Source organism: Solanum pennellii, chromosome 7 (assembly GCF_001406875.1).
Source record: "Solanum pennellii chromosome 7, SPENNV200".
Classification (NCBI taxonomy): domain Eukaryota; kingdom Viridiplantae; phylum Streptophyta; class Magnoliopsida; order Solanales; family Solanaceae; genus Solanum; species Solanum pennellii.
The window spans coordinates 76,983,801-76,997,990 of record NC_028643.1 but is presented as its reverse complement, the minus strand read 5'-3'; the positions used below and the strand labels follow the sequence as shown (position 1 = coordinate 76,997,990).

The following is a 14,190-nucleotide window of genomic DNA, read 5'->3' as shown; positions in this document are numbered from 1 at the left end:
TTCAAGCCCTATTTTCTACTATTGACCCTCAATCCATGACTAACTACATAATTTCTAACTTTATACTTGACCTCAACTCTGACCCCAACTCAAAGTTTAACCTGACCTTGACTTCCGACTCGTGGTCAAGGTTAGGTTTGTGTAGGAAATCAGTTAGAATCTTTGTTTGAGATCAAGGTCGAGGTTAGATCTTAATTTAGTCTTGAAATTTGGGTTGTGGTTAGGGTCGATTGCTTGGTTTAATTATAGTATGACCAGGGTTAAGACGAGGAACAAGTTTTGAGATGGGATCGAGGAAAGGTTTAGGTCAGGTCTTGAGTGAGGTTGGATTTTATGTCTCGAAGTTAATGTTGTGATCAAATAAAATCTTGGGTCACAGACGGGACAAGGATTCAAGTCCGTGTTAAAGGGTGGAGATTCAAGTTCGGTATTATAGTATTAGCCTAGGTTATCGATATTTCCTTCTAACGGACCAAACGCTAGAAACTAATTACTTTAGGATATACTATACACATTATAATTAGTACTTCTGGAAAAAAATCAAAAACTTACTTACTACTATGAATCATAATTCAATCTCGAGCAACTTAAACCTAAACTCATTTAGCTAGAAAAGATTTCAACTTAGAAACTTAAACCATATTATATTACATAACTTGTGAAAACAATCAACAAGTCCATCCAAGTCTTAAATAACAAACAATGCACTAATATGGAATTTAATTTCATAATAAAAACTGATGAATTATAGTTGGATATTATATGAAGAAGATTTCTAAAAATCCTTTGCCTCAAGAATTTTCCAATGAAAACAACTTGGAATATACTTATTTTATTTTATGACTAAGGATATAATATTATATTTTATATATACTAGACTAGAAGACTTTATTTGTATGGTTTAAAGGGCAGCCAACTGTTATTATTATCTCCTAGTATATTTGTAGACAAAATATTGTAGCCTCCTTGCCCACAATAAATGACCCTAATTATTTAGGAAAAAAATCAACAATTATTTGATGGTCTAAAAGAAAAATATTTAGGAGCCCACCAGTATAAATGTGTGAACTAACTATACTCTCCTAACTTTTTTCGAATCTTATTTTGACCCATCTCTGTCCCACAATTTAATGAAATTTGATGTTATATTCTGGAATATAAATGTCAAGAAAAAGTCTACTTTCTAAATAAGTGATATCAAATTATCATAAAAGATATAAATTTTAAAATATGAATATATTTTTGTTAAAAGGAAATTTCATATACACGTAATTAAATATAAAATAAAAAGAGGAGAGAAGATATCAAAATGAATCGACTATGCGGATCATGACTTCGCCAATCAATCTACAACACTCCAAGAACGTTATTTTCCTTTTTCTATTAATTTTTTTCTATTATATTGAAAAAGTTATTTTCCCTACAAATATGCATCACTATAAATCATGGGAGAATAAATATCATCATGTTTATAAATATATATAAAAAACTCAGTATTAAATATATTCTTTGCCTTTGCTAAGATTTCTTTACCTACTTTTAGGAAATAGAGAAAAAATTTATTTCATATAGAGAAGTCCAAGTGCCAAGTTGACCATGCGATGCACCATTCTTAAATTAATTTAAAGAAAATACACTAACGTGGTACTTCCAATTTTAATGATATAAATTAAATTTATGTATTTTTTATGTTAAATTGGTCCATATTCTGTGATAAACTTTATTTAAAATATAATTTTTTAACTTTTTACATTTTATTATTAATCGAAAGAATTTTTTTGACCAACCATATCATATACTTCTATTCGTAACCAAAATAATAATTTAAAAATATCGAATTATCATATTTTTAGACTTTGCTCAATTATTGGCTATGATTGTTCTTACGTTGCTTGAGGCTAGCGCAGTCGCACAGGAAAAAAACATGTAAGCTCCACCATAATCACCTGCAACCCACATGTCTACCAATCAAAAACCACCTTATTAAAGTCGAACATGAGAATTAGTGAAAACATTTCTAAACTTAGATTTGAGTTACTTTTTTCATCTCCGAATTATTGAAAGATTTTAAAATATTTTTTTACCTTATTAAAACTAAATTTAAATATAACTTCAATTTTGTAACATAAGTAAAATATATTTTTAAATTATTTTCTTTTGTTAAAAGCATTACATTTTTAAAATTATTTATAATTCGTTGAAATTAATATTCAACATGTTCCCGTGTGACAACATGAGGCAAAAAAAGAAAAGAGAGAGATGTGGTTTCTCTAGCTTTTAGCATAGCGGGCCTCCCGTGGGAGGGCTCGCACAATAGACTATTAGCTTAGTGATAGAGCGCACCCCTGATAATTGCATCGTTGTGCTTGTATTCCAGTCATCAAATATTAGAGGATCATTTTAATTATCCTATAACGCGAAGTACCTGATCACCAAAGTGATATTCTTCCATATAAAATTTCTTTGTTCTACTGTTAGCTAGAACAGAGAGAAAGAAGGTGAAGTGAGCTTTGATCTAAGATTTTTCCATTTCAATGGCGACCATCAATGGCTTGACCTCACCACACCCCTTTCTCTCTCTACAAAAATCCAATCTAAAGCCCTTTCTCTCTCTGTCAAAACCCATGAAGTCTCAATTCTTACTCAAAGGTCTTAAACAGCAGAATCAGCAGTTGAGAGATTGGGCTGTAGTGGCTTCGGTATCAAACGAAGCCGACGTGATTCGGGTCCAAAGTTCTGACGTTATGGACCAGCAAAATGGGGTTGTAATTGGGTTGGAAAGAGAACCGGAATTAGGGGGCGGAGATATGGGTATTGTAAATCAGGTGGTGGGTGGGTTTGGAAATGAAGGGAGGTTGTCGTTTGAAGGTGGTGGTGGGTTTTCTTCGGCAAGTGGTGTTGGTGGATCAGAGAGTAAAGAGGAGGATGTGGAGAAACTTATTGATAGAGCTATAAATGCAACTATTGTGTTAGCTGCTGGATCTTTTGCTATTACTAAATTGCTCACTATTGATCATGATTACTGGCATGTAAGTTACATATCACTACTGTTTAAATAACTTGGTATCTGAAAATTTGATTCTTGCTGATTGTTATGAGCATAAACATTTGCATATGGTTTTAGAGGTTTCTTATCTTTAATTATCTCAAAAACTCAGTTTTTTTAGTTTGTTTTGATAACTGTGATGTCCGGTCTATCTTGTTTGCGCCTCAACTAATTCCATGTGGATAGCTACCTCCCCTACCAGGAACACTGTCCACCAAGACAGATGAGAAGAAATCAACTAGTGTTTTTGTCTTGATTTGAATCTCAGACCTCGTGGTTGTCAACCCACTCAATTAACCACTAGGCCACAATCGTGAAGAGGTAATGAAAAAGGATAAAGGAGAAACCTTTCCAGCCTAAGCTAAAAAGATATCTTTAATATGTATAACTTGAGTATCCAAGTACCTTCTTAATGTCTTTCAGTCTTCTGTGGTACAAATCATTTGCAGCTTAGTCATGAATTTCATGTCGTCGTTATGTACATGTGTACAGGGTTGGGATAAGATGTTTATTTTGTATCTGCTTTTGGTCTAATTGGAGAATGTGACAATTCTATGCAGTCTAATTTGTGTTGGGCTTTGTTGCTCATGGGTGATGATTGCATATTTCATTTCATTCAGTGTATAGAACTGTCGATTAAAAATGTTAAATCCTAATTGCTCTTTCTTGATTTCAAGCACTTTTATTTCTTAAACTAGTTAGATCTTTGATAGATTGACAAGGAAATGAGGAATTGCATATGCTTATAATACTTATACTAACACCCTTCGGGGTGACCCAATGGTTTGGGCTTGGGACTTCCATGATGGAGGTCTCAAGTTCGAAACTCCTTGCCGTTTGCATATGCTTATAATACTTATACGGACACCCTTCGGGGTGGCCCAGTGGTTTGGGGTTGGGGCTTGGGACTTCCATGTTGGAGGTCTCAAGTTTGAAACCCCTTGCCAGCGAAAGCTAGGGGTTTGCCTTCTAGCTCGAGTTCATCATGCCGGGCTTGCCTAATACGGGTTACCTCTCCTATGTGGTTTGTGAGCTATTACATACGAGCAGGATTTTGCCCTGTTCGCACCCAAAGGACAATGGCTGCGGGTTTCCTTTGTCATAAAAAAATAATCATACTTATACTGACAAGTTTGTTATTATTCCTTGTATCATTTTTTTTTTCTTATAGTTATATATTCCTATACTTGGATTTCACCACATTGAAACATATTTGTTTATTGTGGAATTAGTTCTCGTTATTTGTGGAGCAATTTGTAGTAATGTAAGCTCAAGTACAAATTTTCCAGGGTAATATAGCTCATTATCCTTCTTTTTCAGGGATGGACCTTATTTGAGATATTGAGATATGCACCTCAGCACAACTGGGTTGCATACGAGGAAGCGCTTAAAAGAAATCCAGTTTTGGCTAAAATGGTTATCAGTGGAGTGGTTTACTCTGTTGGGGATTGGATTGCACAGGTTACTGGGGATTGAATAGAATGTTCTGCAAATGCCATCAATCGCTTGAAATTGTTTTTTGCCACAGGTATTGATTAGTTTTCTCTATATTTGTTGCAGTGCTATGAAGGGAAGCCTCTTTTTGAAATCGATCGTGCACGTATGTTGAGATCAGGCTTAGTTGGATTCACGCTACATGGATCCCTCTCTCATTATTATTATCAGTTCTGTGAGGTACTTCTATTTTCGAACGTTTCATACTTCCATGACTGTGGAATTATAGGTTTTAATTGTTCTGGACTAAGCAACACACACTGATTCGTATTAGGCACTGTTTCCATTCGAAGATTGGTGGGTGGTTCCTGTCAAGGTTGCCTTTGATCAAACTGTTTGGTCAGCAATTTGGAACAGCATCTACTTCACAGTTTTGGGAATTTTACGTCTTGAATCCCCTCTTGCTATTTTCAGTGAATTGAAGGCTACGTTCTTGCCAATGTTGACGGTAAGAAGACCTTCTGCTCTTACTTGTTGCTTCAGTTACAGTATTACCTTCATATAATTGAACTTATTTCGCATCAAGCAGAGGTTCTTAACATTACTGTTTCTTGGTTTTCATATCTATGAATTTATCATGTTATTTACCTTGGCGATAGTTGCTAATGTGCTGCTCATGTTCATTTTCTCTTCAGTTTTGTGGCATTTATTCTTTGATCTGGTCCATATTTCTTTCATAGTTGAACATTAGTTTGCATTTTCAAAGAAGATTTCTACTTCAGGGTGTTCATTTGAATCTTCAAAATACTTCACTTGTCCAAATTAAACCTATGCGGTGTTGATAAATTGACATTTGGTGTGCAGATCGGAAAGTGATTGAATGATAGTATCCTGCAGTTTACATCCTTCATATTCGTTGTTGCTTGCATTCATGCTTCTATTATGCAACAAATGCATCAGGATGCCCTTTTAACTCAGATTCTCTTTATGTGGCTCATTTTCAGGCTGGTTGGAAGCTGTGGCCATTTGCTCATCTAATTACATATGGTGTAATTCCTGTTGAACAAAGGCTTCTTTGGGTTGACTGTGTAGAACTCATTTGGGTGACAATACTCTCAACGTAAGCATCCCAAATTCAATCACAATTTTTTACTTTTTTGATGCATGGTATTCAAAGACTCAGTTTCGGAAATACTATAAGCATGTTGGCATGAATAATTCAATAATGTATTCTTTGGAGGTAGTTAATTTTGCCAAAGGTTTTGTATTGGATGTTATCTTGGTTATGGAAATTGATGGTGGTCCATCTTTACTCTCCTTAGTATATATGTCAACTCCCCAAGGTTTCCTATTCTTCAAGAAGATGTTATCCATGGACTATTTAGAGGCAGGTAGATCAATCACTCCGCTTTAGTCTTTTCGCACAGGAATAATTACGTTGACTTGCTGTCAGCTGTGAGAATTAGATTTCCTAATGAATGGTTCATCTACATGTTATTACTGCTTGTATTTGTTTTGTTTGTCCAATCGGTAGGACCTATCTGTAGTGCCCTACGCTATTTCAAACTTTGATGACAAATAAATGTAGATGGAACTACACGAGGTGTGAATCATGTTCTGACTTCATTTGTTTTTTTTTTAATCTATTAGTTATTCAAATGAGAAATCAGAATCTAGAGTCTCTGAGGTGATCGTAGAAGCAGAGGCGCAACCTCCCTCAATAAGCCCACCACAGGTATGTAAAATAGCTTCATACTCGCACAATCTGGATGTATGGTAAAGTTGTATTGACATAGTACCTAAATTCGATGTGTTTTAGGAGTAAATGAATTGAAGAGCAATGAGACAACCAAAATTTGAGGAAATGTATAGCTTTGAGGTGATGTAGCTGCAGATACTTGCTGTACCATACTCTCAGAAAACGTCCTCTGGGATACTCGTTTATAATTTATGCATACTGCAAGCAGCCCTCCTTCCTCCGCGTATGTACACAAATTCTTTTATAGTAATTGTAAAATAGTGCAATCGCGACCTCTAATGTTCGTGCTGAAGTTTCTGTTGAAACTTCCATAATAGAAGTATATAGCTTATAACATAATATTAACTATGTTGAAGGATCATGAAATATGAATGAAGTGAACTTGGTGGTTCAAGCCTGAAATACATTGTCTGTTCTTCTCTTGTACATTTCATTTCACTTGCAAACAACAACATACTCGATGTAATCTCACGGGGTCTGAAGAGGGTAAGATCTCTACGTAGAGATAGACCTTCGGCTCAAAAGAAAGAATGATGCAATACTTAAAGCACTTCTTCTACATTTTCTTCACAAAAAAAAAATTGAAATTGCATTAAGCTACCTTATATTTTGTTTAATAGTAAAGCTTTCCCCTCTAGTTCTCGAAATTATACTACAGCCCCATGTCTTGGAATATTGTGAAAATTGCAACAACTTACAAGTAGTAGAAAAAAAGTTGGATACTTCTATTTTGGAAAAAAATCTGCGCGGACTTGTTTTAAAGCGGATAATATCATATTATGTTAAGAGTATCTTCGAACGGTTAAGCTCAACAACAATGTTTCTTCCTCAAACTTTTCAGTATTTGAAAGTTCTATTTTCAAAGAATTCACTTTTTTTTATGACGATGATGATGAATACCACGTATGTATTATAAGGATGTATTTGTCACTCATAGTATCACGTAACAGAGGTCATGTCTTGCCCCTCTCTATGTTCTTTTGGCTTATTTATTGAATTGAAATTTCGAGAGAATTTTGATTTTTAAAAAAAAAGATATTTTTACGCGAGGTGATGAAAATGGGCTCTTACAATTAGTATAAGCATTTTTATCAAATTACCTAACACATTAAAATTTTACCTAAAAAAAGCAATTTTAGCTAAATAAAGATCCCATAATTTTAGGCTCTTATTTTGAGCTCTTCCTACCACCTAACGCTATCATCTCCCCTTTTATTTTACCTCTAGAAAACTAAGGAACGATAATAGAGGCGAACCACTGAATTATAAGTTTTTTAAAAGCGTGAGACATGATTTATATAATATCATAGTAAAAAAATAAAAATTTATATCTCATGAAAAAGTAAATTATCTTAAAGAGTAAAACTTAAAGAAAGCAAAAGTGTAAATGATTGTAATACCTAATTGAACAAAGGAATCAAACTTGTATATATATTTTTGCCTTATTAAATCATCTGATAAATAGTAAGTTCATATGATTTGATATAAATAAGATTGTGAAGATAAATATTTAACCATTGGTGCATGTAGAAAAAAGGCCATGATGTAGTCAATTTTCTCTAACCTACTAACATTAGGAGTCTAATCAATCAATTTATCTAGCAATTATTATTTGCTTAATCTTTGGCCATGGGCTTAATAATTATAAATAATAATAGACCTTTTTTTGGAAGTAATATACCATATATATCTATCTATCTATCAACAAGATAGTGCATTCACCACAATATCATTAAAATCAGTTTATGACAATGTATTATCATTTCAAGTGGGCTTAACAGAAATTTCAACATATTTATTGAAGTCATAAATTCAAACTGACCATCCCTTTTCAGCAAATAAATAATTTAAATAATATCTTTTAGACCCCTTTTCATTTTACTCAAAAAAGAATTTCTTAACCTCTAAATGTATAATTTTGAAATTGAGGTACATGAACTATTTTAATCTAACAAGTAAAAGATATTATTTTCTTCTTTTGTACACTTTGCAATACATATACGTACGTATGATACAACGTATTTCAGGAATGCAAAAAATAATACATATACCAAAAATCAGGTATTTCGTTGAACTTACGTCAAGTAAAAAGATTTTAAAAAAATACATGCGTGTTCACACTTACATGTATACTTGTTGTATATATATGATGTGAAGCCATGATATTGATACATGCATTTGGATTCTTTTTAAATATTATGTTGCTAAAATAAGAAGTAGAGAAATGAAATCATATTAAAGTAGTTTTGTTATGTTTCCTTGAAAAGGAAATGCAATTAACATAATAATTAAAAAAAGAAAAGATTATATGTTTTTTTTTGGAGATAATGATTCCCCTTTGATGATAGTGAAATGGTCCCAAGTCAACAAAGAAAGAAAGGTAATTGTGAGGTAGCATCTTGTTGTCAATATTGTGAGGACCTATAGCTCTTGGAATATACTTTTGCCCATCTCTAATCCAAGAAAATGAGACTATAGAGATATAATCAAGAAAAAAGTATGACATCCCAAGTATATCTAGACAATATATCATGGAATTTTCTATTCAAATAATTCTATTATTTTCTTCTAAATACTAAAACCAAAAGCTCCTTATTAATATGTCAAAAGATGAAAGGCTTAAATTTTGACAGAGTCAAAAAAAACTTAGGTGATTTCCTTTTGTAGTCTGAGTTGAATTCAGGATTTAAACTCAATGAATTGAACTATTAAGTTCCTTATAAAACGAATTCATCACAATAACAACGTATATCATATTTAGTGTAATTTTACAAAACATGATTTGAAAAGGTTAGCGAGTACGCAGGCTGTCGTAATCCTATATTAAGTTGTACATAATTCATTCCGTTGTTAAAATTAAAGACTCTGAAATAATATTTGTTGAGATTTTAATATATAAATCTATATTTCGAAAATAATAGGTTCAAATGAACTTATAACAAAAACTGCATCTGCTTCTATTCATACCTAGTCTAATTGACAAAATTATTTAGTATCTTTATTTATGAGAAGTAATATGTATTTAAATTAAAGTTGAAGCGTGTATAAATTGATTCGAACATATTATAATTAAAAATATTATCATACTATATAAATTAATGGAAAAGGGATTGTGTTTTTTCCTCCTTTCTCTTTAAATATATAATACTTATATTGGATCCAATAATCTCATTGAGATTATCTTACTATTTGTTTGATTCTCTCCAAATAAAATAATTGCATCAATCATGTCATGTATACAATGTATGATCCCTCTAGAATATGTCACTATTAATTACTAAGCTTTCCACAACAACAAATGATTCTTATCTTTTCCCTTAACAAGATTTCTTTTCTTCTAAGGTAGCAAATTTCACTACTTAATTAATTGATATTCTATTCTTTTTGGAAATTAAAAATCAATTATTTATCAAAATAAGTAACCTACCTTACTAGCTACTTATCAAATTATTAGTAAATATAATCTCCCATTAAATTAATCTTTAGGGTTTTGTGAATTTTTAATTTTTTTAAAAAATAGTGTGTAATTTTGTAATTTAGCTAGTTCTTCTTTTTGATCATAACAATAACTAGATTTTAATTCTAAACAAGTTATAATCAATAACATAAATGATAAATCGTTATTGATGGTATTTTTCGAACTAAATTCATGTGAAGCCAACAAAAGTAAAAATAAAATACAATGTGCAGAATATGTTTTTCCCCAATAAGATATAAAATATATATGATTAATTACAAGATTTGTTTCTATGCATCTCTATTCACAGACAAGCCTTGGAGATGTATGTATTTTTATATATATAATAAAACTATAATGTAAAAATAAACAGTTAATAAAACAAAAATATACATGTCCCTCACCTAATTATTATTATTTTTTCACTAAACTATAAATCATCTAATTTAAAACCAACAAAATCTCAATACCCAAATCCAGCAATCCCACTAATCTAATTTAACACCCTCGTTAATCAATCTTAATTAGTTAGGATCCTGTAATAATCAAACACCTTTAATTTGTATGGTATAATAATATTTTTATTTTTAATTCGATATTTTTAAGAGTACCAATTGATGCCTGAATAAGGTTGTCGAAAAACTCCGTCACTTAGAGACCCAAGAACTTGTTGTTGACTCAGAAGACTTACGATAGATCCATTCTGTTCATCTGCTCGAGCATTTATATTTAATCCGTCTTCAATATTCTCCGTCAAGAACCTTTTTGTTGATTGAGAATTATCGTTACTAGCTCCTCCATCTTGATCATTCCAATACAAATTTGCTAGTGGCCTTTTTGAAGAATATTGTGATCCACCCTCATATAAATTTTGGTCATTTTGATCATGAATTAATGTAGTACCAAAATGTGAAGGTTTTAGTTGTGGTATTTTTGGTTGACCAAATATATTTGGCATTGACATTGAATTTGGTATACATGATGGATTAATTGATGATGATCCCATCATCATATCAATATTCAAATCATCTCTTTCATGATCAATTGGCCTTTGAGTATTATTCTTCTTGTAAATCCTACATAAAACCCAATCATCTAGCTGCATATTTAAAAAAAAATAAAATTCATTAGTCAATCAAATGTAATATTTTCAATAGTCAATTTTATTACATCTTTTTCTTTTTGTCAACTAGATTCTTCCATGTGTATGGCGGCTATATTAGGTAGGTAATATCTAAAGTCAGATATTTTATTACGAGTATTCAAGATTTAAAATATATGTAAATCCAAGTTGATCAATTTTTTTTGATAAAAATATCAAATTGACTACTATTTATCATTTTATATAGTTATGCCACTGAATACATATGTATAAGAGGAAAATATAATATATAATCAATGATGTGATTGTATCTATTTATTTCTTTATTTTTTTAAAAAATATATGAATAAATCACAAAATGCATTATGTCATATATAAAATATTGAAACAAACATTAGCAATATAGAAGTATTTGCTAATGTGATTATCACAAAAAAGGAATACTTACTATTCCAACAAATGGTGTGCTGTGAAAATATTAAATTCAAAATAAATTAATAAAATAAAGTATGAAAATGACATTAAAATAAAATAAAGAAGTACATACCCTTAGTGATTTTTTATTGGCAAGGTCACAACCAGGGGGCTTATTATTTGTTTTATTATCAGCAAGCCTATATTCATGCATAATCCAATTTGTCTTTACACCTTTGGGTGGTTTGCCACCATAAAACACCAATGCTTTTTTGACACCTACTTTTTGGGTCCCGCCGGCGGTGAGCACCGGCTTGTCGGTTCCGGTAGCCTTCCAATAACCGGAAGTTGCCGCCCTATTTGGCCGCGCCCCGTTAGGATACTTTCTATCTCTTGGACTGAAGAAATACCATTCTTGTTCTCCAAATGTCGCCTTAGCTGAAAATGAAAATTGAAAAATACGTCTTATTAAAATTTCAAAATTGCCCTTATGTAAAAGAGAAATATAAAAGGAGAGAATAACGAGAATCGAATTCACACTTATTGCATGCTAGAAAATTCTCAAACACTCAAAAGGCTATCAAATTTTTGAGTTGTCATTTATGACGTGAGAGAAGAAGGAAAGGAAAATAAAAAGAAAATTGACGAGAATAGAATTCACGCTTATTATGTAAGATAGAAAAAAGCGATCAAACGATTAAAAAAAAGGTATAACGAAAATTGAATTCACATTTAAATTGTGTGAATAAAATTATCAAAAATTTCAAATTTGTTATTTTTAAGAAAGGAAAAGAAGAGAAGAAAAAAAGGGGAAATAAATAAAAAATAACAACAACAAGAGAATCAAACTCAATCAAAATTAGAACACCTCAATTCTCAAGCACTCAAAAGTCGTCAAAATTTCAAAATTGCCATTTCAATTTTTCAATATTCTTTTATTACACGAAAGAAAGAAGAAAAAAAAACAAGGAAAATAAAAATAAAGAGATGAATGAGGAGAATTAAACTCACACTTATTATCTTTGAAAAAATCTCAAACACTTAATAATTGACAAAAAATCAAAATCACCATTTTATTTCCTCAAGAAGAAGAAGAACAAGAGGAGAATTTTTAATTTTTTTTTTTTTAAAAAAAGAGAATCAAACACAAACTTATCGAGTAAAAAATTTTCAAACACTTACAAAGAATCATCAAAAAAAATCCAAATTATCATTTTATTATGAGGAGAGGAAGAAAAGGAGGAGAAATAAAAAAGGTAGAACAACTAGAGAATTATACTTGTTATATGAAAAATTCTCTCACACTTAAAAATTCGCAAAATAATAAAGAAGATGGAAGAAGAAATAAAAAAGTGGAACAACAATAAAATAAAAAAATAAAATATCAAAAGAATCAAATTCACACTTATTATACGAAAAGCCTCTCAAACACTTAAAACTCCACAAAAGATCAAAGTTCCTCTGAATTGTCATACTAGTTCTAAAAAAAAATTCTCATGTAATTTATAATTTCTTTTATAGTGATCGATCAATACCAGCAGAATATAAAGCGCGATAAAAATTAATTACATACCAGGTAGTTCCCAAGGATCAAATTTGTAAAGATCAACTTCAGCAATAATAGAAACAGGAAGAGGAACAGAGGCAACTCTTTTCTTAAGATAATGAACAACAAGCTCTTCATCAGTTGGATGAAATCGAAATCCAGGTGGCAATTGTGGTTGATGATGAGAGCCGGTTGATGAATCGGTACTCTCCATTAACACAATATTATTTGATAAAAATTTTCAAATATATTTAATCAGAGCGACCTGATTATAAAACTAGATAATAAAATAATAATAATAAAAAAGAAGAAAGAGTAAATTGTATGGTACGAAAATTCAGCTTAGAAGAGAGAGAGAAATGGTGTGTGTGCTGTGAGTTAGTAGTACAAAAATACAGAAAATCAGCTGGAAATTGGTTTGGTTAATAATATTTGGCTCTTCTCACCCCCCAACTTCTTTTTATATGGTATAATATGGGGTATATCTTTTATTTTATTTTATACTGTAAAAATATATAAACTACTAGTAAAATTTAGTTAATTAGAGTATTACTTACTCCGTTTATGAAAAGATTCTATCACTTATATATCATACTTGTTGAGATAATAGCTGAGTGTCTATTAAAAATAAATTTTTTTATAAAATTAAAAGGAAGATTTGTGGAAATTTTTATCTTTTTTGAACTTCACTTGTTATAATAATAGAAATGTTATTGTTGTTATTGATGATGATGTGCATAGAAAATAAATAAATATTACGTCGTTATTATAAGCGGTGGAGTTGCGTTTTTATTTTAACTAAAATTGAATTTAAACGATCTGATACTGGAAAACTGTAACCGCTTCTGTACGTCTCTGCACCGCCCATGATTAATAGTTTTAATCGATTGTAACCGTTTATTTACCTTATTTTCTACCAAGTAGAAATATAATAATTACCTATTTTTTTACCAAGTAGAAGTATTATGAGATGATACATATTATTTATCGTGATTTTTGTGCACAAATTTATGCATTGTGTTAAATTCAAACTATTGAATTTAAATGAACCAAATCCTAAAAAGCTATAACAGTTCACTTTTATATGCCCCTGACTCCTCCCACGATTATCTGTAGCTTTCATTGGTCGTAACCATTTATTTAATCTATTTTTTACCAAGTAAAAATATAATAATTACATGTTTACTACAAAGTAGAAAATAATAAGATTTTAATGGCTTTTTGTATGCAAATTTATTTATTATGCCAAATTATTGAATTTAAATGAAATCTAATTCCAAAAAGCTACCACCGTTTGTTTTCAGACGCCCCCTGTTTCCGCCGACAGTTATCAATAGTTTAATCGATTGTAACCGTTTATTTACCCTATTTTCTAATAAATATAAATAATAACATCATAATTAACTTTTTAATAATCTTACCATGCAAGTAA

General features: G+C 30.9%; 2 protein-coding genes across 2 annotated transcripts; one reads left to right on the top strand and one right to left on the bottom strand.

The window, feature by feature from the left end:
- The first annotated feature begins 2,453 nt into the window (after positions 1-2,453).
- On the top strand, positions 2,454-6,643 carry LOC107026079. The gene is made up of 7 exons (XM_015226925.1): positions 2,454-3,029; positions 4,367-4,507; positions 4,607-4,720; positions 4,815-4,988; positions 5,485-5,600; positions 6,131-6,215; positions 6,300-6,643. Exons 1-7 carry the CDS (start codon positions 2,535-2,537, stop codon positions 6,303-6,305), a joined length of 1,131 nt encoding a protein of 376 aa, XP_015082411.1. The 5' UTR covers positions 2,454-2,534; the 3' UTR covers positions 6,306-6,643.
- Positions 6,644-9,924: 3,281 nt separating this feature from the next.
- LOC107024602 (NAC transcription factor 56-like) lies at positions 9,925-13,184 on the bottom strand. Its single transcript, XM_015225589.2, has 3 exons — positions 12,786-13,184; positions 11,346-11,650; positions 9,925-10,795 (listed from the first exon to the last, which is right to left on the bottom strand). The coding sequence occupies exons 1-3, from the start codon at positions 12,970-12,972 to the stop codon at positions 10,298-10,300; spliced, it is 990 nt and encodes a 329-aa protein (XP_015081075.1). The 5' UTR covers positions 12,973-13,184; the 3' UTR covers positions 9,925-10,297.
- Between the last annotated feature and the right edge of the window lie 1,006 nt (positions 13,185-14,190).